This window comes from Phascolarctos cinereus, unplaced genomic scaffold (assembly GCF_003287225.1).
Source record: "Phascolarctos cinereus isolate Bilbo 61053 unplaced genomic scaffold, phaCin_HiC Scaffold_3;HRSCAF=262, whole genome shotgun sequence".
Lineage (NCBI taxonomy): Eukaryota > Metazoa > Chordata > Mammalia > Diprotodontia > Phascolarctidae > Phascolarctos > Phascolarctos cinereus.
This window is the reverse complement of record NW_027555736.1, coordinates 47,734,442-47,762,261: the sequence shown is the minus strand read 5'-3', so window position 1 is coordinate 47,762,261 and position 27,820 is coordinate 47,734,442. Positions and strand designations below refer to the sequence as shown.

Below are 27,820 nucleotides of genomic sequence, written 5' to 3'. Positions count from 1 at the left end.
AGTGACTACATTGGTACCAGCAGCTGCCCTGGAAGAATTTCATCTAGTGTAGACCTGGCAGCACTTTGTAGCACAGAGAACCTGGGTGCTAGTGTAACTTTGGCCTCTGTGACCCGGGGCAGGTGATGTGGCCTGTAAAATGAAGCGGGGGAGTACAGCCAGCTCTGTGAACTGGACAGGGCACTGAGCCCCAGAAGACAGACACACGAACAAGGAAGTTATCAAACAGTAAGAAACACTTTATTTAACTTTACAACATATAAATATCGGGTCAAATCTGTGCTTTCTGGTAAGCTCTGCTCTTCCTCCCCTCTGGGGCTCTGCAAACATGAGGAAGCCCTGATGACAAAAGGATGGAGTGGAGGTACAGACATCCCCATGGGCCCCAGGCCCCCTCCCTTGGTTGCCCTCCCCCTATCCCTAGGCCGGGTGGCCGGACACCTGTCATCTGCTCAGGTTTCGGCTACATCGGAAGGTCCTCTCCTCGGGTGTCAAGCCAGCAAAGAATGGGTGGAGCAGGGCTTCGGCCAATGTGATCCTCTGGGCAGGATCAAACTCTAACATCCTCCTCATCAAGTCAAAGAGCTGGACGTGCTCCAGGGAGTCATGGAGCATGTAACTCTGGGGAGGGAAGGCAAAGAAGGACCAGCCTGTCATCAGCAACTCTGGGGACACTCCATCCTCCAGAACAGCAAGCCTGTCTTCCCTGCCAGCCCCTTCAATGGCTGGTCCTTCCAGAAACAAAGCACTTTTAAACAAACAGATTCATCTCTGCTTACGACCTACCTCACTGCATTTCAACTGAGGATTAGGAGTCCAAGCCGCTCATCTAACAGATGAGGACATGGACCCAGAGAGGGGCTGTGACTTGTCCTAAGTCACACAGTGAATGAGCTGGAAAACCAGAATTGGAACCCAAGTTCTTCAGAAGCCCTTGCTCTAAACCAGAAGGTCCCATCCCTGCCCCAGCTTCTGGTACTTGGCCCGGACTAGGTCACTCACCCTCAGAGGTTTGCAGTTCTCTTTGACGTATCTGCCATCAGATGTGTTTTCATCCCAAACCAGGCCTCCCTTATAGAAGTATTTCTGTTTCCTGGAGTGTAACAAATGACATCAGAGAGGGCTTTAAGGCTGGCACACAGATTGTCACTTGTGAGCTAAATGTTACTGGTATCATCATTATTCCCCTTTTACTGATGAGGACATTGACTCAGGGTTACTGACTTGCCCACTATGCCAGGCTACCTCTCCTGGAAAAAAGGCAGGGAGGAGGCCGAGAGCTCCCCAGAGGAGCCAAGGCCTTAGTGAGGTTGCTCACTGGGGACTGTGTTGTCCTTGTGTCAGCACCTCATAGCACCTGGATCCAGAAGGTATTGAAGGGGAAATGGGGTGGGCGGAGGAGCACCCAGAGCTAGAGAAGTGAAGAAAAATGGCAGTTCAGACAGACCCTACAAACCATGTGTGATTCAAGGGAGCTGGGGCAGGAGGAGAATGTTTGAGAAGCTTAGAGGCTTCATTTGGGGCCCTAGTCTGGAAGCACACAGCGGGTTGGGATGCCCTAGGATCTCCACCTCCAACCCTCCAGAAAGAGCCACTGGTAGAGAGTAGAGTACAGGCAGACTACAAAATGCAGGGTTTGGCCTGAAGGGCTTCAAATGTGACCACCCATGTCCACCTAGGGATACCTGGGTTTGGCTCTGTCCAGTAGTCAGGCTACAGCACTGGGCTCAGGCTAAGAAGATGAAAGTCAGTAGGGATAAATAACAAGTCTTGCATGTGGGTACAACAAAATCCACTTCACAATACAATATGGGAAGCGTGGCCAGATGATTCTTCTGAAAAGAGCTCTGAAAATTCCCTGAGTCAGCAGTATGCTGTGGCAGCCCTAAAAGCTAACCCTAAGCTTGGCCTGCATCAGGTAGAGTGTAATTTCCAGGAAGAAGGAAGGGTTGCTTTGCCCTGGTCACATTACTTCATGTTCAGCTCTGGGCATCCCACTTGAAAGAGGCCACTGGTATGACTGGAAAGTGTCCAGAGGAAGGTGACCAGGAAGGGAAAGGGCCTTGATCATGATCAGAACTTTGAAGAGGGCAGGAGTGGGTGCAGTGGTACAGAGATTGAGATGCAGGCTTGACATCAGGCAGAACTTCTGCCCTTCATGGGGGTCTTCACGGAGAGGCCGGATGACCACTAGTGGGTGTTTTACATTAAGAATTCTTTTGTGGGCAGATAAGACTAAATGACTGCCAGATTCTTATTCCATCTTAAATCAATCCAAGAGCCCTGGGCCAAACAGCTATTCTCACCCTTCTAGCCTCCTGTCACCTGGTGTTATGGGGGGTACAAGGTAACAGCATCCCCATTTTATAGATGGGTGCCCTGTCACACAACATGTGCCAGAGCTGGGATTCAAACCTAAATCTCTTGACTCGCTAAGACCACTAATCTCTCAATGCAGACTAGCAATTCCTTCGACCTCTGCTGGAGAATTCTTACCTGGTTCGATGGATCATGTGAGAGGGGATGGGCCCCAGAATCTTCTCCATCATCACAAGGTGTTCCCGGTTTTCATGGGTCTGAGGGGAGGGAGGTGTCAGAAAAGAAAAGTGTGAGGTTAGTTCCAGGTCTTACTCCCTCCTTCCCCAAAGGCAGTCTAAGAAATGGATTACTGATAGCCCCTTTCCCTTTTAGAAGGGCATTCCACCAGACTGATGGGGTGAAGGCTTTTTGCACTACCAACCCCAGCACCTCTGGCTTCCAACAATAGTGGCACACAGGACCCAGAGAAGACATTCTAAGGCTCCTGATAATCGATTAATGACCCAAGAAAAGGGACAGCAAAAAGGCCAGCTGAGTGTAGGCCACTGGCAATGCTGCAAGTAGTTGCTAGCAAGATAAAATCAAACCTGAGTCAAATCCTTTCTCCAAACTTCCCTGTTTCTGTCCCAGGCATCATCTTCCCCGAGTCAACCAACTTCAAAACATCCAAAACTCTTCCTTCCCACTCATCTCAGTGGCCAATCTGTTGATAAGGCCTGACATCCTTCATGGTGTCTCGGTTTTGAAATGCCAATAACCCTCCAATCCTACTACCTTCTTATTTCCTTTTTTAATAGGATTACTTAACTGGCAGATCAAGGGAATGCTGTCAATATCACAACCTAGATCTCAGCCAAACACCTGGCACTCTCCTGACAGAATAAACACTAGGACCCAAAGAGCACTGATGGACCAATTATTAACCTGAAAGCCTGCTAAAGGCATACTCAAAGCCCTGTCCCGTATGACATTTTTATCAGCGATTCAGATGAAAACAAAAGTCAATGTGTGGCTTTTCAAGATCATCTAATCTAAGCCCCTGGTTTTACAGTTAAGGATTATGAGGCCTAGAGAGGTTAAGTGACTTACCCAAGGTCACACAGGTGGCAGAGCCAGGATCTAAAACCAGAAACCAAGTCCAAACCTAGCGCTCTCCCCACTGTACTGTACTGCCTCCCTCTGCTCACACAGAAAGCTTCAGAAAAGCATGGTTAATATAATGAACGGCAGAATCAGGATTCAGAAAGATCCCAAGAGACTGGGCTGATGGGCCAAAAAAAACAACAAAAAAAACCAGATGAAATTCAAAAAAGATTAAATATAAAAACCCTGCACTTATGTTAAAAATAAGTTAATTATATAATAAGTACAGGCATCCATATAGTTTGTTGTGTTTTTTTTTTTAACAAGCCAACAGTGTGAGAGCTGTTCCAAAAACCAACAGCATCTTATTCTCAATTGACAGCAGATTCTGAATCCCCAGGACAAAGGGACTATTACACAATCATCAGGCCACATCCGGAGTATTGTATATCTCTGGGCACCACATCACAAAAGAGATCTCTCAGAGGAGGGTAAACACCACCGTGAGGGCTGAAATTACATCATAGGAAAAATGGGCAAAGGAACTGGGGATGTTCAGTGTGAAAAGAAAAGACTTAGGGGGCAGATGCAGGGCTGTCCTATGGATTAGGGAACAGATTTACTGCGTGATGCCAGCAAGCAGAACTAGAATCCATGGGTGAAAGTGAACCAAAGACAGACTCTGGATCAGCATCACGAAAAGCTCTCTTCATCAGAGTTGTCCCACAATGGAACAAGCTGCTTTGTGAGTCTCGGAAGGCAGAGGGGGAGGCTACCATCAGGAACCCTGCTGAGGAGACTCCTGCTCTGGGTGCTCAGCCGGACAAGACTTTGTTCTCTTACAAACAGGATTTGAGTTCATCAACTACAGTTGGCTCCTGACTCTCCTCTTCCTCCACGCTCTCCCTGCACACACCACACTGTCAGATTAATCTTCCATAAGTACCACTTCCATCAGACCACTCATTTTCTTGAAAAGCTCCAAAGGATCCTCACCAATCCCAAAATCAGGTCCTCAGCCACCACAGCATTTTCAGGCCTGCACAATCTACACCAATCTCCCCTACAAACCTGTCCTCTGGCATTCTAGCCTGGGGAGGACCCTCAGTGGTAGGGGATAGTTCTCTCTTCAGCAGGTCCTATTGGTCACCTACCCTGGCCAGTTGTTATCACACTTCGCTACCCCCAATAAAAGCAATAATGAAATATTTGCTCTGCCCCAGAATGGTTTCAAACACTTTTGCTGGCTCCACTTTTCCTTAAAACTCACCAAGGTTCAGGAGGCCTTGAGTGCCGGGCCTAACAGTCCTGGTAGCAGCAGTAGGACCCCTCAGATCACTTAGAGGTGTGTACCGAGTTTGCTCTCTCCTCTGCACACCAGGCACCCCCCTCCTTCTCTATCAAAACACTCTCTTCCTCTTTCAAGGCCTAGTCCCAAGTCCTACTTCCCAGGGTGGGGGTGGGGAGGTAGGGTGGAATGAGCATTTATACAGCACCTACTATGTGTCAGGCATTGTGCTAAGCGCTGCGCAATATCCCATTTGGTCTTCACAACGCTGGGAGGTAGGTCTTACTATTATCCTACTTTTACAGATGAGAAGAACTGAGGCAGATACAAGTTAAGTGACCTGCCCAGAGTCCCTCAGTGTCTGAGACCAGATGCGGACTCAGGACTTCGTGATTAGGGCCTGTACTCTTGGCATGCCCCACCAATTGCCTCCAGGAAGCCTTCCCTGGACCACTGTCTGTGAAACCCTTCATCCCTCTCCTACCTACTCTAAGTCCATGAAAATCTCTTTTCTGATTTCCTACAGCCCTTTATAGTCTGAATCCCTTGTCTAATCTCCTCAACCAGACTAGGAATTTCTCTAGGAGGGACAATGTCTTCTCTTTCTCTAGTTTCCCCCACGGCACCTAGAACCAGTCTGGGTATACAAGAGATGCTCAATAAATGTCTAATGGTTAACAATGTCAGGCAGATACCGAATAGGAGCCTGGTGGGGAACAGGCGGAGGTCCCAAGGGTAGGGAGGAAGGTTTGGCAAGGGGAATACCTGGAAGAGTGTGAAGCCCCGATAGTACTCAAAGAGAATGCAGCCGATGCTCCAGACATCACACGGCTGTGCCCAGCCGAGCTCTGAAATGACAGGAAGAGATGCCATGAGTATGTGTCCCACCTGGTAGCCTGAGGGAGGCCAAATGTTCACTTAGAGCCACAGAGTGTCAGGGCTCAAAGGCACCCTGGAAGTCAGAGGGTCCAACCCTCCCATTTGACAGATGAGGAAAGTGAGGAATTGCCCAGGGTCCTACATGGTGGAGCCCTGACTTGAACCCAGACCTTATGGATGCCGGCACAGGGCTCTTCCCACCACATTTTGCGCTTTTAAATCTGTCCTGTTCCCTGAGCCCCACGACCAAAGACACTGTTTCTGTTACTGCCCAGCACAAGGCTCTATATGGTGGCAGAACAAGCACCTGGTGATGTTTCTGCCCCACACTCTCACGCCTCAGGACCCCTCACCCACCCTCTCCCTGCCCATGCCCCTCCAAGCCCCCAATCCTGTCAGGAGCACCTGGCAACTCTTCACAATCCCAGAACACAACAGGAAATTCACAAAAGAAACGCCCCCATCACGACTCTGTCAAGCTGGGTGGGGGGTCCAAAGCCCCCAAGGCCCCTGCCTGGCCAAGGTGGGTGCTTTGTGTGAGAAAGCTCTGACAGCTGCTCCGTGCTGTGCTGGGACCTCATAACTCCTTAAGTACGCACTGTTCTTGGAGGCAAGTGCCTGTACTGTTTCCCTTCTTCCCTGCTAATGCTACTGTGCTTGGAGGTGGGCAGAGACGAGGCCGCTGCACTGTCCTGGGCATCTTCTTAACAAAAGACGCATCCAAAGAGATACTCGCTTTTCTGAAATGGGACTGGCTCAGCAGCAGGCCAAGCACCAGGAGCCCGGTTTGGTTCTTTGTTTGTTCTGGGGTTTTCAGGACAGTCCAAAAACTGCTGCCGCTGGAGCCATGTAAATGGACAGCCAGGCCTTCCAATGCTGGGGATGAGGGCAGCTCTCCAGGTGTGTGTCTTGGGGGTCAGAGCTACGTCAGGTGTCTCATGCTACACTGAGGTTTATTGGGACATCCACCCTGATGCTGGGTGGCCTGAACCCAACGCGTGCACACACGCCTCCTGCCAATCTCCACCCCACCCCCATCTCCCGCAACGCCAGGTGGCCAGGGAAGTGGGAATCCTAGGGCCACTCACCCAGGATCACCTCAGGCGGGCGATAATGGCGGGTGGCCACGATGGTGGTGTGGTGTTCGTGGTCAAAGGTGGCACTACCAAAGTCAGCGACTCGGATGCTGGTATTCTTCACGGACTTCTCCTCACAGCTCTGGGAGGCACAGACCCCACTGTCAGGGGCCTCCTTCAGCCCCTGGTGTGAGTCACCCTTCTTCACCACCCTTCCCTGCTCCCTGAGGCTATCTTGTTCCCCTACTGTACCTTGTTCTCATTGTACAGGGTATCAAAGTCAGAATTCACAAACAAGATGTTCTCAGGCTTGAGGTCAGTGTGGGTCAACTGGTTTTCATGCAGAACTGAGGAGGGAAAACAGAAGATGGGAAGAAGAAATGGAGGCGGCATGATGAGGAAAGGGAAGAGATGGGGCGAGAGGGCAGAGGAGAGTGAAGAGGTGGCTCATCACAGAAGCCTGCTCCGTTTCTAACACAGCCCTGGTCTTTCCCCTTGTAGAAAGTCTTTCCCTGGGGTTTTCTGATCTGCTGTAGGAACCCACTCTAGCTTGCCTCCCACCACAAGGTGCTCAACACAAGCAGGGCCATCGTGGGACACCCAGCCACATGTTTCTAGGATGTCAAAGAAATCTGAAGCCACAGGAGTTAAAATTAGGGCAACCGTTCCCTCCTGATTCCTTCATCAGGGTTTTGAAGTCAGAGTATCAGGGATGTGCTGCTATCTCTGGACAGGGAAAAGGGGAAGAAATGATCCAATCAGTCTCCTTCACAAGGAAGGTTTTTACCTCTTGTTTTCTCTCTGTCCCCTAGGCCAGGCCCTCATCACTTCAGAGTAGGCTGACCTTCACAACACACTTCTCCAATGCCACCTGGACCACTCTCATTTTCCTCAGGCAGCTTTCATCACACTATTTTCCCTATGTGAGGTCCTAAAACGGTCATCTGCTACAACAAATAGAAACCTCTCCACTCAAGTGTTCTAGGCCCTCTGTAACCAGGCCTCACCTGACCTGTGTCCAGCCAGACTGTCTACTCCTCTTCCATTGACTTGGGCATGTGCTCAGACCCACCTCTGTCTTTGCTTGTGCTGTTCCCCGATCTGAAAAGCCCTTGTTTTTCTCTGCTTTCTAGATCCTACGCATCCTTTGAGACCCCACTCAGCAATACTGAACTCTCTAAACTCTAAAACATTTCAGACTCTTACATCACAAAAAGCAGCACTTTGTCACACACACTCTCTGGTTGCCTCATGGGATGTTGTCTTATGCTTCCCACTGAGACTGGGAGCTCCCCCAAAAGGGGCTCTCTACCCCACTTGCATCCAACCACCACAAAGCCCAGGGATGCTCAAAGCCTGACTGATGCCCAGTGAGGGCAGAGCCAACGAAAAGGCTGCTTCTGCCTCAAAGACTTCCCACACTTATCAGGTCAGGGTATCCCAAGTCTAAAGCCTGGCTCTCTCCCTGAGGGTTCTACCCCTTGGACATCAATGATGTTTAAACTGTGGCCAGAAGCAGTGACACCAAGAAGAGCTTTTGATTACCACATCGAATTCCACTTTCTGGGCAGCTTCCAGGGTTACCAACGCTCAGCAAATGTTGGGTCTTTTCTCACTATTATTAGTAAGAGGCGCTTAAACGCCTTAGAAAGCCATCAGCTAACAACACATTGGTGAGGCTGGATCTCAAAGGCTGGACACCGGCCCCCCTCCAAGGTAGGCACCAACTTACAGCGTAAGGCATGACAGAGCTGGTATGCCATGTGCCGGACATGAGGCAGAGGATAGGGCTGGAAGTTGTTCTCCTTCAGGAACTCAAAAGTGTTCTTGCCCAGGAGCTCAAAGGCAATGCACATGTGGCCATGGAAATTGAACCAGTCAGACATCAGAACACACAGGCTGGGGGCAAGGGGAGAGAACGTTAGTCTAGGACCCTACCTTCCCACCCCACTCCTGTCCTCCTTCTCTGATGGGCCTAGTTTCCTCCAAGCCAGTGGACCAGAGAAGAAAGCTAGGGCCCTCAATTTGTGAGCCAAGGGCACTAAAATCCACTCACTGGAGGCTAAACAACTCACTGAACAAGGTAACTGAATATCATCTTACCACATTAGGGGTTGCCCTAATAGCCAAAGTTTCAGAGTATTTTCAAGTTTGGCATTTTGTCTCATCCTCACTCTAATCCAATGAAAAGAGGGATGATGAGTATTCTCCTCTCCTTAGGCCCACAAAGTTAAATGCCTTGGCCAAGAATACACAGTGGCAATGGTGAAGTCCGGATTGGAATCCAACTGTCCTGACTGGGACAGAACTCATTCCAAGCAACCTCCTCCTCAGTGCTCATGGAACATCCCTTGGGTCAGTATGTGCACGACAGGATACAGTGACATCCTTCAGTAAGCCCCCAGACTTTTATTTCTACAAACGTATCCCTCTTCACCACCGCCACTGCCATCTCACAAGCCCGAGAGGAGAATTCTCTGGCAGCTTTCAGAGCAAAGACTCAACTCTCTGGACTCCCCTTTGGCTTAAGGACCTACTGCGGGTGGAAAGGACCGCCTGGCCCCATGCACACGTCCGTGAAGAAGCCTGGCTTGGGCCACAGAAGGGACAGGATCAATGTTTAGTGACCAATAAATCAGATTAAAGGACAGCTGCCCATCCCCACCTCTTCTTCCCTCCTGGCCTTTACAAGACACTCACAATTTGTTTTCTTTGTCCTTCTCCTTGATTTTCTTGAGCACATTGATTTCCAGCCGCGCCGCCTCCCGGTACTTGCCCACATTTCGGATGATCTTCAGGGCGACCTGGGACTTGCCTCTGTGGACACAGTGAGAGGTCAGGATCTAGACTGTGCTCTACCCCTCCCTTCCCCCCACCCCACTCCCAGCTCCAGGACAGTTTCTCGGCCCCATCTGCTCCACTGCCTGGATAAGGTGTCAGAGGTCTGGCTCCTGCACAGAACTCAACAGACTCTTCCAAACCGATGTCCCCTGTCTTCCCCCTGGCCCTACCCCAGTTGTGGCAGACCCCTCTCTTAAGGTTCCTGTGAGATCCCAATTTTGCAGCAGTGAGTTTCCACAGCACCTCACTGCAGCCTCAGTCACGCCCTGTTCTTAACAGACAGGGATGCACTAGAGCGTCTGATCTTTCTTCACCTGCCCAGCCTAAAGTTAAATTGTAAAGAAATTACAATCAGAAGAGGCAGCTGAACCAGCTTCTCCTTTAGAAGTCTCACCTACAGCTCTCAGGCACTGGCTAATCTAGCCTTGCAAACAATTATCCCAACTATCCCAGCCAAGAGCCTAGTCCTCCACCCATAGGCCCAAGTCCAAGGGGAATTACAAAATATCTAATCTTTGCCAGAGAGGGCCAGTTCTAGCTGAGGGCCACTGGTTCAGCATTCATCATTGGGCAATCTCTTCTCTACCTGTCCCAAACCAGAGAGAACACAGTCTAGGACAGGGACTACTAACTGGGTTCAGTTCAGAGACCTGGCTTCAAGTCCCAGTTTCACCTGTAATCCTGGGTATTCAATCTCCCCTCCCTGGACCTCAGTTTCCTCAGCAGTAACTGACTTGTGAACTCCCCTACAGCGATAAGAGAGTCTTACTGTGATTCTTACTCCCCACCAACCCACTCGGCTCAGCCAAGATAGCGCAGGTGCAAGCCCTCTTCTGGCTTTGGGTGGGAAAAGGTAAACTAATTCAACTTTGTAAAAAAATGAAAGGAACAGAGGGAAAGTGCTTGTTCCTGGACCCGCCTCCTCTGCAAACAGGGCGCTTAAGTCATACTTGGGGAATACAGAGATGAGGACTGAGCTGAGAGAGCTATGTTTGTGTGTGTGTGTGTGTGTGTGTGTGTGTGTGTGTGTGAACCTGAATTTAGTTTGGGCCACTTTTCATCCTAGTAGGCCATTCATTTAAAAAAAAGAAGAAGAGGAGGAAGATCTGGTGGAAAGAACACTGGATTTGGAGTCAGAGAACCTGGATTCCAATCCTGGTTGTCCCACTACTTATAACTGATATAGTTAAATCACTTAACATCCCTTATTAAATAGGACATTTAATAGCAGTTTCCTCGCCTGTCCAATAAGGAGAGTTGGATGAGATGTGCCATCTTGTTAGGTCCCTACAGTCAGGTGGCCAGGAGTCAGGACACCTGGCGTCAAAGTCCTTACTCTGCTGCTTATTAAATGTGAGACTTTGGCCAGTCATTTCACTCCTCTGTGCCTATAAAAAGAGGGCATTCAGTCCAATGAGGTCTAAGACAGTGTTTTCCAGCTCTAAATCCTAGGATGCTCCATCTCACAAGGCTTGCCATGGGGAATGGAATGAGATAAGAACATTAAAACTTCTAAATGCTAAAAGCTAAAGGCTTTAAAGCCCCTGCTGGGTGCCAAGAGCCATGCTGGGAGGGTTAGGGCCTTCAAGCAAACATGGTTAGCACCAAAGGAAGGTGGGAATGGTGCAGTGACAGAGAAATGAGCCAGGCCTTAGGCTCTGGGCCCAGATGAATTTCCTCCTAGAGATCCTCTGTTGTCCTATGGACAGAGCAGAAGCAAAGGGGCCAGGCTAGGTCTGTGAACTAAAAGATGAGGCCCCTGGAGGTGATGAGTGAGGGTCCGGCATAGCCAGAACCATTTAGCAAGCTGTCCCCATGCTTATCCACTGCGCTCGTCCAAGACAGAAAGGCAGGGCCTGGCCCTGAGGCCAGGATCTGCCATGTAACACTGGTGTGCCCTAGGGCACATCTTGCAACCTCTCTGCAAAACAAGGTGGGCAGACTGGATGAGATGGTCTCCAAGGCCCCTTTCAGCTCTAAATCAGTGCTTTAGATGAGCCTCCCTCCCAATGCAGAAATGCCCTCCACAGGATTCCAACCACGTGATCATTTGTCTGCTTGCCTTTGGTGCGAGCTGTTCACTAGAGCCTGGTCTAGTGTATAGTGTGCAAAGTTGTGAGTCAAGGATCGAATCCCCCTCAGACATTTCCTAGGCCTGTGCCAGGACAAGCAACGACTGCCCTGGGCCTCAGCTTCTTCCTCTGTGGAGCCCTAACAGTGCCTGCCTCATGAGCTTAGTGGAAGCACCTGAAGCTGCTTCCCCCCTCCGAGCACTGCCCCCACCACCAAATTCCCTCACTCGGGTTCACTTCCACAAAGACTCAGTGAATGGTGGCAGACGCTTCTGCCTCCCTGTCACTACTAGCTTGTTTGCACTAAGTCCTCAGCTCCAAAAATGAAACCATTCCTCTGTACGCTCCTCTCTATGAGAGCCTGTGCGTCAGTTTCCCAAAGGGAAGCTTCCCTGAAGCTCAACTGTTAAGGAAAGGAACAGGAAGAGAAAAGAGGAGGCAACACCCAGGGGTCAGAGGACTGATGGAGGGGGAGGGGAGAGAAAGAAGAGCTCCTGAGGCTGGTGGCAGAAGACCCATTCCATGGAGAGGAGACCACCTTGCCTTTACCCTCCATGACCACAGGGTTCACTAGCAGCATGTAGAGCGGGTGCCTCCACCATCACACTCCTTCTGAGACCTTCACTGGTTAATAAGACCACAGAGAAAACATGCACTGTTTCCCAGGGCCATTTCTGTACTCCCAAAGTTCACAGGCTTTGCTCCTAGCCTTGCCAAACCAGCACTTACTTTTACACAGGGCTGAATAAGAAGTTTGCCATCTTGTGGGCCCTGGTTCCTGGGTACAGAGTGGCATCTCCCAGGGAAGCCAGGAAAGACTGCACATCATGTGGGGGGCTCACAAGCAGGGGGGCAATGGAATGGGCAAAGGAAACCAAGAGTAAGTAAACACCTGGCAGCCATACCATACAGGTAAGCCTGAAAGAAACCAGCCATGGGCAAAGAAATGCTTTTAATAAAAAGTAAAAGTGTAACCCAGAGCACTGGTTTTGTATTTCTTCAGGTTTTGGAAAGCTACTGCTACCAGAAGTCTCCCTGCCAACATGCTGATAACTGGAAACTGTCCAGCTTCTCCACTGCATGAGTACTCTGGCCTGGGAAGGAAGGAAGGAGGGAGGGAGGGAGGGAAGGAGGCCCCAAAGGCTGCTTGGGGCTAGGAGGCAGAAGGAGGTAAGGCAGTATCAGTGCACCAAGGGGACAACTGAACTCTCCTGGGTACACCTGGGACCCAGCAAGGCCTGGAAGCACTCCACCACCACTGCCCGACAAACAGGAAGCCTGTAGGCAGAACCTCTTAAGTCCACAGAGCACCCCCTTGTGGTCCAGGCACCATCTCCCCACTGAAACCTAACTCATATTCCAGTCTTCCCCACGAGGGAGAAAGAGACAAACACGTGCTTACCTGGCATGGTCCAGACACTCCACCACTTTGCCAAAGGTGCCTTCTCCGAGGCTTCCCACGATCTCATCTAGGAGAGAGAAGAAGACAAGCATAAGGATCCTGAGTGGAAGGGGCTGGCAGCTCCTGTAAGATCACAGCATTCAATTCTCAAAAACAAAAAAGGTTTCTCTCTCACTGCTACACTCTTTAAAAACACAAGTTGCTAGTGTCTGCTGCATTCAGGCAATTACTGGTGGGCCCGCTAGCGAGCCACAAGCACTAGAGGCCCCTCCAGGACAACCAGAGAGGTCTCGTCTAACGGGGGAGTAAGAAAGTAGAGAGGTAAAGTTTTACGAAAGGTGGCTGTACATCGCTCTTGGAGCCAATCGCCGATCCGGCACACCAGGTGGCCCTCCTTGTCATCTTCCACACTCCGGCTGCTGCGTTTACTGCTCTGCTGGCTTCTCTGCGAGCACCGCCCCCCGAAACGAAACGCCATCCGACCAATCGCATGGCGGCCGGTTCCGATTGGCAGACGGAGGTGTCGGTCAAAGGCAGAGGCGGGCGGAGACGATGAGGAGACAGGCGGCCGGTGGGTGGTTGGTAGGTTGGATTTTCCAGATCGCAGCATTTCATAAGGCACACAGCATATATAACGATAGGGATATTGCAAGGGACACGTCAAGACACAAACTGACTTCAAAAACAGAAAAGTAAAAAACAGCTACAGGTATGTAAAGAAAACCGGCATTATCTATGAGGCGGGATGTCGCAGCCGACAGAACGGAAAGACCAGCCTCTGCTCCTGACCGGATGGTCGCGTGGAAGTGCCACAGCCCCCAGGGCTCCCACCACCGAGCTTCCTCCCACCGTGTCCCCCCATCTCGGCACTGGGGGGGCCAGGCGGCAGCTTAGCTTCCTCCAGCCCGAGCGCGTCGCCCCGTGGTGCCGACGCACTCGTAGAGCGACGCGGGAAAGGCGGGAAAGGCGCTTGGCCTTGCGAGGTGGCCGTGCGTGGAGTGAGGTCCCTCCAAGCGGAAGCACAGGGCCACCCCCCTGCCAGCAGGGTGGGGGGAAGGGAAGTCTTCGCTACCGCCGCGCTCCCGCGGATTTCCCATCCTGCCCCTCAGCTGCTTTTGCTCTGGCCTTCCTGCCTCGGGCGACCCCAATCAAGAGCTCTTCTGAGCCCAGACTACCGACCACAGCAAAGAAAGGCCCTTCCTCCCCAATCCAGAGCGTGTCTCCAAAACTACAGTGGGATGGCTGTCAGCGTGGCTGCCCTTTCTGCCACACTCTACCTCTGCTATCGAAAGACCACAGTTCAAAAGCCGCCCTAAGCCTCCTGGTGTCCAGTGGGCCCTCCAAGCTACCCTAAGGGCCTCCAAATGCCAAGCCGACCCACACTGGTCCTGCTCCACCTGTTGGCCTCCCAAGGACAAAAGATGCCACTGGACCCACGGTCCAAGAAACACTCACAGGGCATTCGATCCCCATACTGGCTGTGGGTCAGAAGGTATGGGGGGAGCCATCCCTGATCCCCTCCCCCCACAATGGAAGGAAGGGCGAGGGAGGCTTGTGTGCAATGGGAAGATCAGAAATGAAGTCGAGGACCTAGAGACTGCCTTACAGTAGAATACCAGACAGGCTGCAAGACCACGCTATGTGAAATCTTCATTTAATATGTTACAAACACACACACACACACGTGCACACACATATGATTATTCAGTATTTCCTACGCTTTACACATAAAGCAGAGAAGGGACTTCATTCCCTCCACCAAAACAGTCATTTCTCAAGGCACTTACAGACTGAGTGGGGAAAAATGGATTGGCAAGACGGGGTGGGGGAGGAGGGGAAGGCACGGAGGAAGAAGAGGAGAGTAGCCAGCCCTGAAGCCATTTCACTCACGATTCTTGACTTGCTGGAGCCATACAACACACTATGTCTCACCACCAGCAGAGGTAATAAAAAATATCTATTCTGGTAATTCCTATAATCTTTGCTGTCAAATCATTCACTTTTGCAAATTATTTCCAAACTGTGTGATCTGCCCGCTCCCTGCCATTTATGCTTTAAAACCCCAGCATGATAACTGCTACCACCTGCCCATTTAAAAGGAACAAGAGTAGAAGAAAATCTCCTGGGGGTTAAGGTTGGAGGGAGTAATTCCCTCTACATGGCTACGGAGACAGCCAAACCCTTGTCCACACATGAAGACAGTCCCTGCCTCTCAGGGACAACTCTCCGTCCTGAAGAACCGGGGCTTGGGAAAAGGGAATGAATTTGTGGGGTGGAGGCAACAATCAGGCCAGAGGATAGATGAGGCATAAACCAAACAGATCCCATTCCACATCTGGGAGCAAAGGACAAGAGAAACCAACTCCAGATACTCTTATCTGGTGATGCCGACCCAGATCACAAAAAGCCTCCCCAGGCTGATCTCGCTGGGCACCCCCAATGCCCAGATCAGAGCCCGGATCCAGAGACAGGCCCAGGTGCCAAACAGGGTGCCGGAGCCAGAGGTCGCGACAGGTGCTGCTGCTGCTGCTGCTGCCCATTGAAAAGGCCGAAGTATCAGGCTTATACCTGCTATGCTGGTGAAGGACCGAACAAACAAGACACACAGGAGGGTTCAGAAGTACTCACCCAGGTCAAACACACCTGAAAGGAGGCTAAAGAAAGGTGAGGGCACCAAACAATGGCCAGCTCGCTTTGGCCACTACTCACCGAGGAGGCGCTGCTACAAGACCTGGTGCGGCGTTTGCGGCAGTGATGGGGGTGCTTGCGGGTCCGATGCTGGTCCCTCTCCCGTGACCTCCTGCGGTGGTGTGAGCGGGCTGAGTAATAATCCTCTCCGAAGGATGGGCTTCGCTCCTCAAACCTGTAGTTGTCACTGTCCCGACGCTCCCGGTATCTCCTTTGGTAGGGCAGGCGGTCATGGCTGCATGATGGGGAAAGGTCAGGGTGAGGAAAGGAGAACCAAGGGGCACTGCCGAATTCCATCCTATGCTGGGGCCCAGGGAAACGAAACCCCTCAAACAGCCTGAAATCTGGCCTGAAATGGGGTCTCTACAGACAAAGGCTAGTCCATGAGGAAGGATAAAGAATGCCTAGAAGGGAGGCAGCCACATCAGTTTCCTCTGGGGCCTTCCCAAGGTAGGGAAATGTCCTTGCTAAGCCAGGAGTGTGTGTCCTGCCTATCGCAGAGGCTGAGGTACCTAGTATTAGACGAGAAAGGTTTTCCAGGCTCTCCTCTGTACTTGAAGCTACTGCCTATGAATGTCATTCCCATGCAAAACACAGGAAAGGCAGCAGGATGTATCTTTGGGAGAAAAAAGGTAGACACTAGACAAAAGACAAACAGGGACCTGAAGGCCTGGCTCCATCATCATCCCCCATCAGAGAATGGATAGCCAGGAATGCTCCAGCTAGAAGTGGCTGGACAGCACTGGGCCTAAGGAGCAAGGACGCACTTCAGAGTTCTCCCAGGGTGGAGGTTTTATAATGCCCACAGAGAGGGAAGAGAGGCAAAGGATAGGAGAAACAATCTGTTAAATGAAGAAAGAAATGTTCCCCAAAAAGAGAAAGAAGAGATAACTGGTCAAAGAAGAAGAAAAAAGTTTCTAAAAGAAACCATCAGCAACTATATGAAAGACAGCTTAGATCACAAATAAGAAAAATGCAAATAACAACTCAGAGGTTTGCTTCACCCCAAATGGGATGGAGATGGTTGATATAACTGGGAGTGTGGGAAGATGAGTGCACCAACACACTGTCAGTACAGCTGTGGATTGCTTTGACCATTCTAGAAAATGATTTTGGAATTGCATGAGAAAAGCCACTGGCAGAGCAGCAGGAGGCAGGGCTACGAGCATCCCCAACAACTCCTCCAAAGAGATCTAGATTAGACCAAAATCCTGATCGGGAAATCCAAGAAAAAAAATTACAGGGGTCCTGTGTCCAGCCTGGGGATCCAGAAAGAGAAGCCTGTGGACAGCAGTGGAGCCAAGGGCTGCTGTGCAGAGCACTTCGATGTGGGAAAGGCTGGGCAGCAGGGGGAGAAGACCCAGACCCAGACCCAGCACAGAGAGGCTTGAACTTGTGTAGGGTGCAAGAAGAACACCCCTGTGGTCCTGGAGCTCACTGCTCAGCTGTGGGTCACAGATCACATGGTGGGGGTGGGGGGGGGAGTACCTAGGAATGCCATTCCAGGGCCATGGGCCCGGAGGTGAGAACAGACTGGGCAAGCAGAAGCTCTGTGTCTAGCACCCCAGAAGCAGAGTCTGTAGCCTGTAGGGATTAAAGAGGACAGGAATCTCAGAATAAGCAGAGCCATCCAGCTCTCTGATATGGGTGAGTCCAGCAGCAGCCTAGTCAAATTCCAGACATGGCAAGTCCTCAGGTGGGCTTCTTAGAACCGAACCAAGGTCAAGAGGTCAGAAATCAGGCATTGCCTTGGACCAGACCACTATGGGCTTGCTGAAACCTCGCAGGTCGCCAGCATGACATGTCCCTGTGCTGGAATAACACAACACTCAGTACCCCCCAAGAAGGCAAGCAGCAGGATGGACCCAGACATTTCCTCTAGAAGAGCATGGAGCTTAGTCCTAATAAAGTCCAAAGTCAAGAAGAAAGATGAAAGAATGAGCAAACAAAAAAAGAATCCCACCATAAAAAGCTATTATAATAACAGAGACACTCAAGACACAGACTCAGAAGAAAAGAATGACTCCAATAAATCTACAAGCAAAACCTCAAAGAAAAACAGAGCTTGCACAAGGGTTCAACTAGACCTCCTGGGAGAGAAGAAGAAAGATTTTTGGTGTTTTTTTTTTCACCAGAATTAAAAATGTTTTTATAGATGAATTGAGAGGGAAAAAAATTAGAAAAGAAATGAGGTACCAGAATGAACTAAATAGAGGCTAATAACTCCATCAGACAACAAGAAATATTAAAACAAAGTCAAAAGACTGAAAAAATATAGAGGACAATGTAAAGTATTAAATAGCAAAAGCAAATGAACTTGAAAACAGATCAAGGAGAGATAATTTAAAGAATCCCTGGTCTACCTGAAAGCCATGACCAAAAAAAAAAGAACCTAGACATAATATTTTTAAAAATCACAAACTACTGCCCAGATCTCTTGGAACCAAAAAGCAATGTGAAGAAGGAAAGGATCCATCAAGAACCACCCAAAAGAAGCCCCCAAAACTCCCAGAGACATCACAGACAAAATCCAGATCAAACAAAAAATATTGTAAGGATCCAGAAAGAAAGAGTTCAAGTGCCAACGAGCCACAGTCAGGCCACACAAGATGCAGCAGCTGCCACTCCAGTGAAGTAGAGAGCTCAGAATACATATTCCAGAAGGCAAGGCATGTGACCGAGAATAGCTAGCCCAGCAAAACTGAGTCTGGGGAAAACGTGGACCTTCCAGGAAATGTGGACCTAGTGAAATGACCAGAGCTGCACTGAAACGCTGATGTGTAAAGACAGAAATCTATGAGGAAACATAAGTGAACAGTCCTAAAGGACAAATGAGGATAAACTGTTTACATTCTAACATGTGAAGATGTCACAGGCATCCTCAAAGAACCTGATCATTATCAGAAGCCTAATTAGACAGAGAGCCTGGGAGTGGTTTTGTTATGTTTTGTTTATCTTCAGAGACTCATGGAAAGGGACAGGGAGAGGAATACATTAGGGAGGGGAAGGGAGAGGAAAGATGGGGAAAATAATCTCATTTCATGGTCTATACAACTAAAAGTCAAACAAGGAGAACTTGAACTTGAACTTCATCATCTACTGAATTGGTCAAAGGGATGATGACTACACGTGCGCACACACAGAATTGGGTACAGAAATACACTTCACTAAACAGAAAAACTGGAGGGAAAAGAGAGGAAGGAGGTGAGGGACTAGGAGGAACGGCAGATTAAGTGAGGGATTACAGTCTTAAGCAAAATAAACTCTAACTCAGGATGTAAAAAGATTGATAGGAGCTCTTTTTGTGGTGGTGAAGAAATGGAGACTGAGGGGTTCCTCTCAATCAGGGAATGGCTGAACAAGCTATGGTACAGAAATGTGACAGTGCTACTGTGCTATAAGAAATGATGAAAGGGAGTTTTCAGTTACCTGGGAAAACTTATAGGAACTGAAGCAGAATGAAGTGAGCAGAGCCAAGAGAGCAATTTATAGAAGAACAACAATATTGTAAGGATGATAAACTCTGAAAGACTTATGACTCTGATCAGCACAGCGACCCACTATGATTCTGGGTGTGAAGGACTCAAGAGTGCAGTGAGTCTTATTTTTCTGAACATGATCAATGCAGGAATTTATTTATTTGTTTGTTTATTTATTATATATTTGTAATAGGGGTTTGGTTTTTCTTTTTTCCTCAGGTGGAGGCGGGGTGGGAGTGAGGAAGGTGAAGAGAGAGAAGACAGATTTTTGCTGATTAAAAAAATAAAAATTAATATTTTTAAAAATCAAGAGGTGAGGTGGAAGAAGAAATCGATTTTTGTTAACTGAAAAAAACAGCTAGGTGGTGCAGTGGATAGAGCACCGGCCCTGGAGTCAGAAGGATCTGAGTTCAAATCTGGCCTCAGACCAAACACTTGACACACTTACTACCTGTGTGACCCTGGGCAAGTCACTTAACCCCAATTGCCTAAAAAAAAAAATTAAATTGATTTTTTTAGAATAAAGATAAAACTACCCAATGGAAAAAGAGAAAAAAATCACTGTTCATACATACTGTTTGATCTAGAGACCCTTTTGCTGGCAATATACCCCAAGGATGTTAACGATATATAAGAAAGGCCTCATAATATAGGCACATATCCATGGCAGGACTTTTGTGTGTGAGTGGCAGCAAAAACTATAAACAAACAAACAAAAAAAAGGTTCATGGATTGGAGAACAGATGAACAAATTGGGGTAAATGAACATAATAGAATATTATGACACAGTAAAAAAGTATAAAAATGAGGAATTCAGAGAAGACTTCTCTGAACTGATGCAGACCAGAACAAAAGTGAACGCTTTGTGACTGTGAGGCCGTTCTTGGGTCACTACGGGCGCACACCTCCCCCTCTCCTTGGAGACGTGAGGACTATGAACACAGAGCTGGTTGTGCTCGTTTCTCTTTGTTATAAAGGGGGTTAAAGGCGAAGCAGGGGCTCTCCTAAAACAACTGGGACGTAAAAGCAAAAGGTATCAAAAAATGTACAAAAGAGGTAACCACAGCTGTGGCGAGTCTGAAGAAGAAAGAGATGGCTTGTTAAAAGATACCTTGTTTTTTATATCTGGCTCATTTCCAAATGTCTCCCTCCTCCCCACCCCAGCCGATCACCATTTCTTGCAACAAAGAATTAAAACAGAGGGGGAAAATGCAGCTCAGCAGAACCTAACACCTCAACCCCATCTGACGCCACCTGTGACTCTAAAGCCTGGGATCTCGCCACTGCAGAGCAGGAGGAGTCTGCCTTCTGGCCTATTCTGCAGGGCTGAGCTTCGTGGTAATGACGGCCACGGCGTTCCATCTCTCTGGCTTGTTCACGTTCTTCCACTTATGTATCATACTCGTTGTGTACACTGCTTTCCTGGCTCTGCTCATCGCTCTACATCAGTTTAAATTCTCTGCTTGCTTCTCTGAACTCTTCACATTTCCCATTCCTAATGCAGAGTAATATTCCAGTCTATTAATGCATTATAATTTGTCTGACAGAGCCATGGCATTTTTTTACTCTATTCCCAGTTCTTCTCCTAGCACAGAAAGAGCTGCTAGGACTATCTGGATGAATAGTGGTCCCCTCTTTCTGCTTTTTACCTCCTTAGGGTGTGGAACTAGCAGTGGAATCTCTGGACCAAAGGAACGGGCATTTTCCTCGCTTCCAGAATAGCTAGACCCATTGACACAACACCAACAGAGTGTAATGCTGCTCCTGTATTTCTGAAGTTCCTCCAACAGTGACTATTTCAATCTTTTGTCATCTTGGCCAACTTGCTGAGTGTGAGGTGTAAGCTGTTTTGATTCGCATTTCTTCTATCAGTGAAACGAAACCATCTTTTAATACTGTGCAATTCTTCTTTTAATAACTCTTTATTCATATTCATACCCTTTAGCAACCAGGAATGGCTCTTGGTCTTATATATTTGTGTTAATTCCCCACATAAACAATACATGGGTATATCAAATATTAGTGAGAGCTGATAACAAATAGGTTTTTTTCCCCCAATCAATGACTTACCTTCTTACCTAGCTACACCAAACTGATTTGCACAAGTTTTTCAAATTTAAGTAATCAACATGATCTATTTTGTCTTTTTGTGATTTTCTCTTTTCCTTAGTTGGTTAAGAACTCTCCCCCTGGTCATAATGAATGGACAAAGATGCAGCATTAAATGATAATTTAGAGGAGAAAAAAAAAAAGGAAGAGAAAGAACAGTGGTAACAGAATGGAGTCATGCCAGTAAGCCTGGCCCTCCAAGGTAAGCAAAGAGCAGGAGGATGAGATCTGGAAACTAAGGATGATGCACCTAAATTCACCAAAGAAAGGAAGGAAGGGCCAGTGGAGGAGCTGAACAAGAACAGACACAGCAAGGAGGTAGGAAAGCCAAACGTCCTCCTGGGATGCTAACAGTCACAACAAAATGCTGCCCACCACTCTCCCTGCCCTTCTCCTTCCTGATTGGCTCTCACCTTCTGGATCGAGATCTTCTGGGTGGAAGTGGTTCCCTTCGAGATGGGTATCGAAGTCTCCCCTCATGTTCACGGCTGTAAGACCTCCTTCTCTTCCATCTGTGACTTAAGTAAGAGTCCTGCTCGGGGGAGCGGTATCTTTTACAGTGATGCATCTAGGACACAAGAGAGAGACTTGACTTAATGCTAGCTGGTTCCATCGGGGACAGAGGCAGCTGACTCCAGGGATTGGATTCCCAGCCTAGCCAATGTGGAGCCTGGGAAACTGGTCATGTCAGGGGGAATACTAAAGAGGGGGCCTATTGTTCTAGCTTTGAGAACAAGTTCCCTTCTTCCCAAGCATGACTATTAATCAAGAATAAAAACTGAGCTTGTACCCGACAAATAGGCCAAACCTCCTGCGTACTGCAGTCAATGAATAACACTTTCCGGCTGAAGAACAACAAACAGACTTCTTCCATGTAAAAGGCTGGCTGTAGACACCAACGACCTAGTGTGACTTAGGAAGGAACTCAGTAGGGTAAACGGGCTCTGTGGCTCTGGCTCTCTTCCAGGAATAAGGGGCCTATCCCAAGTAGCCTACTCTGGAAAGGCAGACCCAAGACATCCACCATCTGAGTAAGCTCCAACAAAACTGGGGACATGGGGGCACATTAGAGTTACTGACGATAGTGAGGAAACAAAAAGTTGTTCATTTCCCTGCATTAATTCTCTGCTGTCCCAAACCTAGACTCCACTGCTTCTTCTAAGGCAGAAGGAGGTCGTGTAGGGAAAAAGGACATGGAGGTACAATGAACAGCGACAAATCTTGAATGAATGATGAAGAAAGATGGAGGCAAGACACCACATAGACTGGGCACCTCAGCACATCAAAAGTTAAAGTCAGGCTCGCTAGATCTGGATAGGAATCTGACAGGCAGGTGGCCAGAAAACTAGTCCTGACCTTTGCATGGCCCTGATCATAGCAACCCTTCTCACTGTCCCTTCTGCGTAAGGTGTCCGCAGGTTGCTCTGGAGAGCTGATCCAGCCCTATCTGGCCCTAGCACCTGTCTCCTTTCATTCTACCTTCACAGCTTGGGAGCACTGAGTGTCCCAAAGTGTGCCAATCAGAAGGTCCCTTAGTCCCAAACTGAGCTTCAAATCCTATCCACCTTCAAGCCCTGCCTAGCAGAAGAGGCGGCCCCCAATCTCTCCTAAAAGCAGCAGCAGGATGGGATAGTCCTCGCCAGCCAGGATGGAAAGGGAACCTATCACCTCACAGCAGAAACCTGACCTCTATGGTTTTGCTACTAATGGTGAAGTCCCTAGTTTGCAGAGTACTGAGATCTCTCTACTGCTCCAATGAAATCACCATTCTTGATCCAAGAAAAAATGAGATGGATTCCAGGGGAATCCCTATTCCACCAACTCCAGAGCACTGGATGTAGAGGCCCACTCATGGAACATGCCTTTTTGTTAGCTTGATGAGCGCCCAATTTTGATTCGTTCCATCCACCCCTATCCTGTAACCTCCCTCCCTCCCCTCACCACTTAGGTAGAACAATCCTCCAGCTGGCTGGTCAGTTCTGGACTAACTGCATTACTTCCTAATAGAGTACTGACTAAAACTGAAGCTCTGGTCTGGGTGACTGCTCAGACTTCCCATGACTGAGATAAAGTAACTCTGTCTCAGGATGCCCACTGATGAATTTCCCATCTTCTTCACAACTCCCACCTTATAAGGCTGAAAAGGTACCTAGAAAGTAGACCTCCAGAGGGATAAATATTCCATAGGGGCATTGCTAGTAACTTCAGACTGAATTTGGGTTAATGCTTTATGTTTAAAAAGTCTTTTAAGATCAGCTGACTAATATTACATTAGTTTCCTGTAATTATCCCCAAGCTAAGCAGCCAAGCTGGGGAATAAAAATATGTATCCAAGAGCCATCAGAAATGTTTTACTGTGGCTAGAGTGGGGGCCAAGCCTGATTCAACTTGACATTTCAATGCAGGTTCTCATCCTCAATCACAGGATTTAGAAAGTGATTTAGGAACCTGCTTTAGGCCAAAGATTACTTTCTGAGCCCCTAACATCATCTACATGTAAACGTCCAGGTAGACGTTAGAGTGTTTCTTCAGTGTTTTTAAAAATCTGGCTTCATTGATATGGGTAATCCTTCTGATTACCTATACTGATCATAACCTCTCTTAGCATCATGCTGAGAGCTTCCTCTCACCCTCTGCCAAAGAATATATGGCACCCTATGGCTACCCTGGTGACAAGCCTCTTCACATTTAACTAGGCTGGTCCTCTGACATAAAGTCTGTCCCTGGCCTTGTCCTTGAAGGCTCTCCAACTTAGGAAGACATTGCCAGAGGTTGGGTTTCATAAGCACAGCTTTGAAGGACCTGGATCACCTCCAGGCCACAGCAAGATATCAAAGGAGTCCTTGAATAAAAATGATGATGATGATGATGATGATGATATAATTCACATTCATATAGTTCTTTAAGGTTTGCAAAGTGCTTTACAAATTTTCTCATTTTATCCTCAACCCTGGGAGGTAAGTACTATTATTATCCCTATCTCACTGATGAGAAAATTGAGGCTGAGGTGAAATGCCCGACCAGGGTCACACATGCAGTGACTTGAGGCAGAGTTTGAATTCTGGTCTTTCTGACTCCAAGTCCAGTTCTATCCACTGAGCTACCTAGCTGCCTCCTAGATAGAGCTTTTTTTTTTTTTTGGCTAGGCAATGGGGTTGAGTAACTTGCACAGGGTCACACAGCTAGTAAGTGTTATGTGTCTGAGACTGGATTTGAACTCAGGTCCTCCTGAATCCAGGGCCGGTGCTCTATCCACTGTGCCACCTACCTGCCCCTAATTTTTTTTTAAACTTTTAGGCAACTGGGGTTAAGTGACTTGCCCAGGGTCACACAGCCAGTACGTGTCAGGTGTTTGGTCTGAGGCTGGATTTGAACTCAGGTCCTCCTGACTCAGGGCCGATGCTCTATCCACTGCACCACCTAGCTGCCCCTTAGATAGAGCTTTTACAGAAATGTCTTGTAGGGCTCAAGATGACATCCTGCTGTCCATCAAATCAACGGCCAACTTTATTCCTAAGTGAAGGATGGATTCCAATAACACAGCTGGGTTACATTAAACTAATCGAGGGTACCATATTGCTTCAAATCTAGGCCACATTCCCCCCAAATCTAGTTTATATCAAACCTATGTAGCTTATAATAATATTCTTAGCTACACATAAAGCTTAAACCTTCTAGGGTGGCAGAATCCCTTGAAAGCTCCCATTTGCAGGCCAGCTCTGACCTCCTTAGAGAGAGGGAATCTTACCACAAAGCCCAATGACTCTCTTTGCCTTCTCCCCACTGCCCAGGCTGGATGGGACCACTGGGAGGGAGGGTGGCTTAGGTAGGAGAAGACCCCACCTCTCCAAAGATAGGGCAATTTGTCCCATGGCCACCCACCTGTAAGCAACTAAAATGCTGGCTGCTGCTTTCAACTGCCAAAGTGGCTCCATCAAACTCAATGACACAGATCAGAAAAGTAGATGGGGAGAAACCATACGGCAACAATACATGGAGCCTGTTAGCATCCCTTTGGCAACACACACACACACACACACGCAGGCACGGGCCTGCTGAAATTTCAGTGTCCAAGTATTCTGTTTCCAATGAAAAATAATTCTACATAGCTTTGTAGACATACACAGAGAGAGTGTGAGTTTGTGTGTGTGTATGCACTCATATTCCTTTCAGCAAGGTTTCGTTTCAGAGATGAAAACCTGTATTACGGGGCAGCCTCATTCAAACCAATACAAATTTTAAAACTCACTTCCAAATGACTTGGGTGGAAAGCTGCCCATGGCTCAACCTGACATGCAAGATTTCCAGATTCACCACCCTCCAAAAGTCTGCTAGCCCTAAGGCCCATCTCCCAGACTCACTGGTACCCCAGGATGGCCCAACACCAAGTTTCTGAGGTGAGCCACAGAAGAGAACAGCTTTTAAAGGCAGTCAGTCCCAAACCTGCTCTAGTTTTCCTACTGCATGCTGAGGAATGGGAAAAGTCAAACCAAGTCCAGATGCCATGCTGCTAAGATGCCAGCCGTCTGTTCAGAGGTCTAAGGGCACAGCCTCCTTGTCAGCTTTTCGTATGTTGCTGGCATCAGGAAAACTGGGCCAACAAGAACATCCAGCCCAGCCATGGCTGGCACCTGCCCTCTCCCTGGATCCTGCCCAATCTAGTACCCCATAGTAATTCTGGAGGGCTGCTGCTGCCACCACTGCTGCAATTTCATCCCCCAACAACTCTCAAATTGACACCACAGAGGTTGAAAATTTTTCTTCTCAAGGGCACTGGAAATGGGGCCAGAGGAAGGAAGGTGGAAGGCAGCCAGTTCTGCCTTGCCAAAGGGGTTGTCTCTATAAAGTCCTACCCCAGTTCTGTCTTAACTAGGCAGGATGAGGGGGAGGCCAAACCTCACAGTCAAAGGTGAGAAAACCCGCAAAGGAAAAGATCTAGGGTGTTCATACCATCAGCTAAGAAAACACTAGGCCTAACTCCGGGGCTCCTGTCTCAAGAATCTCTTTCATTTTCAGGTCTGGAATTATCACAACAAAAACACTCTGCTCTTTTCCTCAGCCCAGGGCACAGCTGGCAAACAGCTGTGAATACTTAGGGCACTTTGAGGACTCCCCAGTCTTGCTTTCCTGGAATAGCTGAGGTACCTTCTTGGGGTTCTGCAGGTCATCTTCCTGTTGGTCCCCCCTCCCTCAAACCACAGTCTCAGTTTCCTTGGGGTGCTATATGGTATCAAGGCAGAGCAAGGGGGTGGGCACAGCAAGCAGAAGCGAGACCACCCCAAACATCTGACTCTGAGCCCTGGACACACCTGGCAATGGGCTCCGCCATGCTAACAACTTGGGGGGGGGGCCGAGGAGGAATGCATTTTTGGAGTGCTAATCTTTCCAACATGGAAATTTCAGGAGTGAAAAGCAGAGGTATATTTCAAGGGTGAAATGTATCTAGTGGGCGGGATTTCAGGAGCAATGATATTGGCAAAGGGGCGGGGGTCAAAGATGCCAATCTGTGTGTCAGGGAGGATTTTATGGACAGTCACTGAAGGATAACGTTGTGGCAAGAGTCGTCTGTCTGGGAGGAGTTTTATAAGAAGGGGGTGGGGGTGGGGATTATGGAGACAAGAAATGCCGGCACTTTAGGGGAAAAGAACTCTAGAGGCACAAGTTATGGGTAGTGATAGGGGATTTCAGAAATAGGAATCTCATTGGAAGGTTGGGGGGTGGGGCTGGAAAAGATGGGGACATTTTAGGGACAGACACAGCCAAGAAAGGCTAGGGTGGAGATTTTACGGGGAAAATGGAGACTTTTGTTAAAGAGAGGTGGATGGGGGTTTTAAGGGCATCCGCCGTGGGGGAAGGGAGATTTTACAGCCAAAGGCACCTTAGGCATGTCCATCTTGGGGGGCTGGGAGACATGGGGAGAATTTTAAGGAGAATTTTAGCGCGGGGGGTGGGGTGGGGTGGGGAGGGGAAACTTAAAGGAGGGTTTGGGCTTTAAGGGCAGGAGGGATTTTAAAAGCATGGGGAGACTTATGGGGGGGAAAGGAATGAGGAGTTAACGGCAGCCTTGGAAGGGGGAGAGGATTTTAGGGGGGGTATTTTTAAGAGCACGGGGGACTTAAAGGGGAGGCTTGAAGGGTTGAGGGAATGGGGGATTAAGGGCGGGGAGAAGTTTTGACGGGGGGCGATTTTGAAAGCGGGAGGATTTAGGGGGATAAGAGAATGGGGGGATGGGCAGCGGGGGGCGACCTTAAGGGGGGGTCCCTGGGAGGGTCGGGTCGGGGTGGGGCTGGAGGGCCCAATAGGGGTTGGCGGGGTCAGGGGTGAGAGGTCAGGGAGGAGTGAGGGAGGGCGCCCGGAGGGGGAGGAGCCGCGGCCGCCCGCCGTCCCCGCCCGCACCCCACGCACCGGGCCGGAGGGAAGGGCAGAGGAGGGGAGGGGGCTGCCGATGACGGCGGGGTGGGGGGGCTCTCACCGTCTCCCGGGCGCTCCAGCTCCGGCTAGGCCCCGCTCCCAGCTCCTAGCGCCTCTTCCGCTTCCGGCTCCGGGCTGCGGCCTCCGCCTGCGGCGGCCCCGCCCATCCCCTG

The 27,820-nt window shown here is 49.1% G+C and overlaps 1 protein-coding gene across 1 annotated transcript; it reads right to left on the bottom strand.

Annotated features, from left to right (window-relative positions):
• Positions 1-218: 218 nt before the first annotated feature.
• On the bottom strand, positions 219-27,816 carry CLK3 (CDC like kinase 3). The gene is made up of 13 exons (XM_020994520.2): positions 27,709-27,816; positions 21,650-21,804; positions 15,670-15,883; positions 13,309-13,405; positions 12,961-13,027; positions 9,346-9,462; positions 8,378-8,544; positions 6,898-6,992; positions 6,658-6,787; positions 5,456-5,538; positions 2,497-2,576; positions 1,003-1,093; positions 219-621 (listed from the first exon to the last, which is right to left on the bottom strand). The coding sequence occupies exons 2-13, from the start codon at positions 21,802-21,804 to the stop codon at positions 445-447; spliced, it is 1,473 nt and encodes a 490-aa protein (XP_020850179.1). The 5' UTR covers positions 27,709-27,816; the 3' UTR covers positions 219-444.
• Positions 27,817-27,820: the final 4 nt, after the last annotated feature.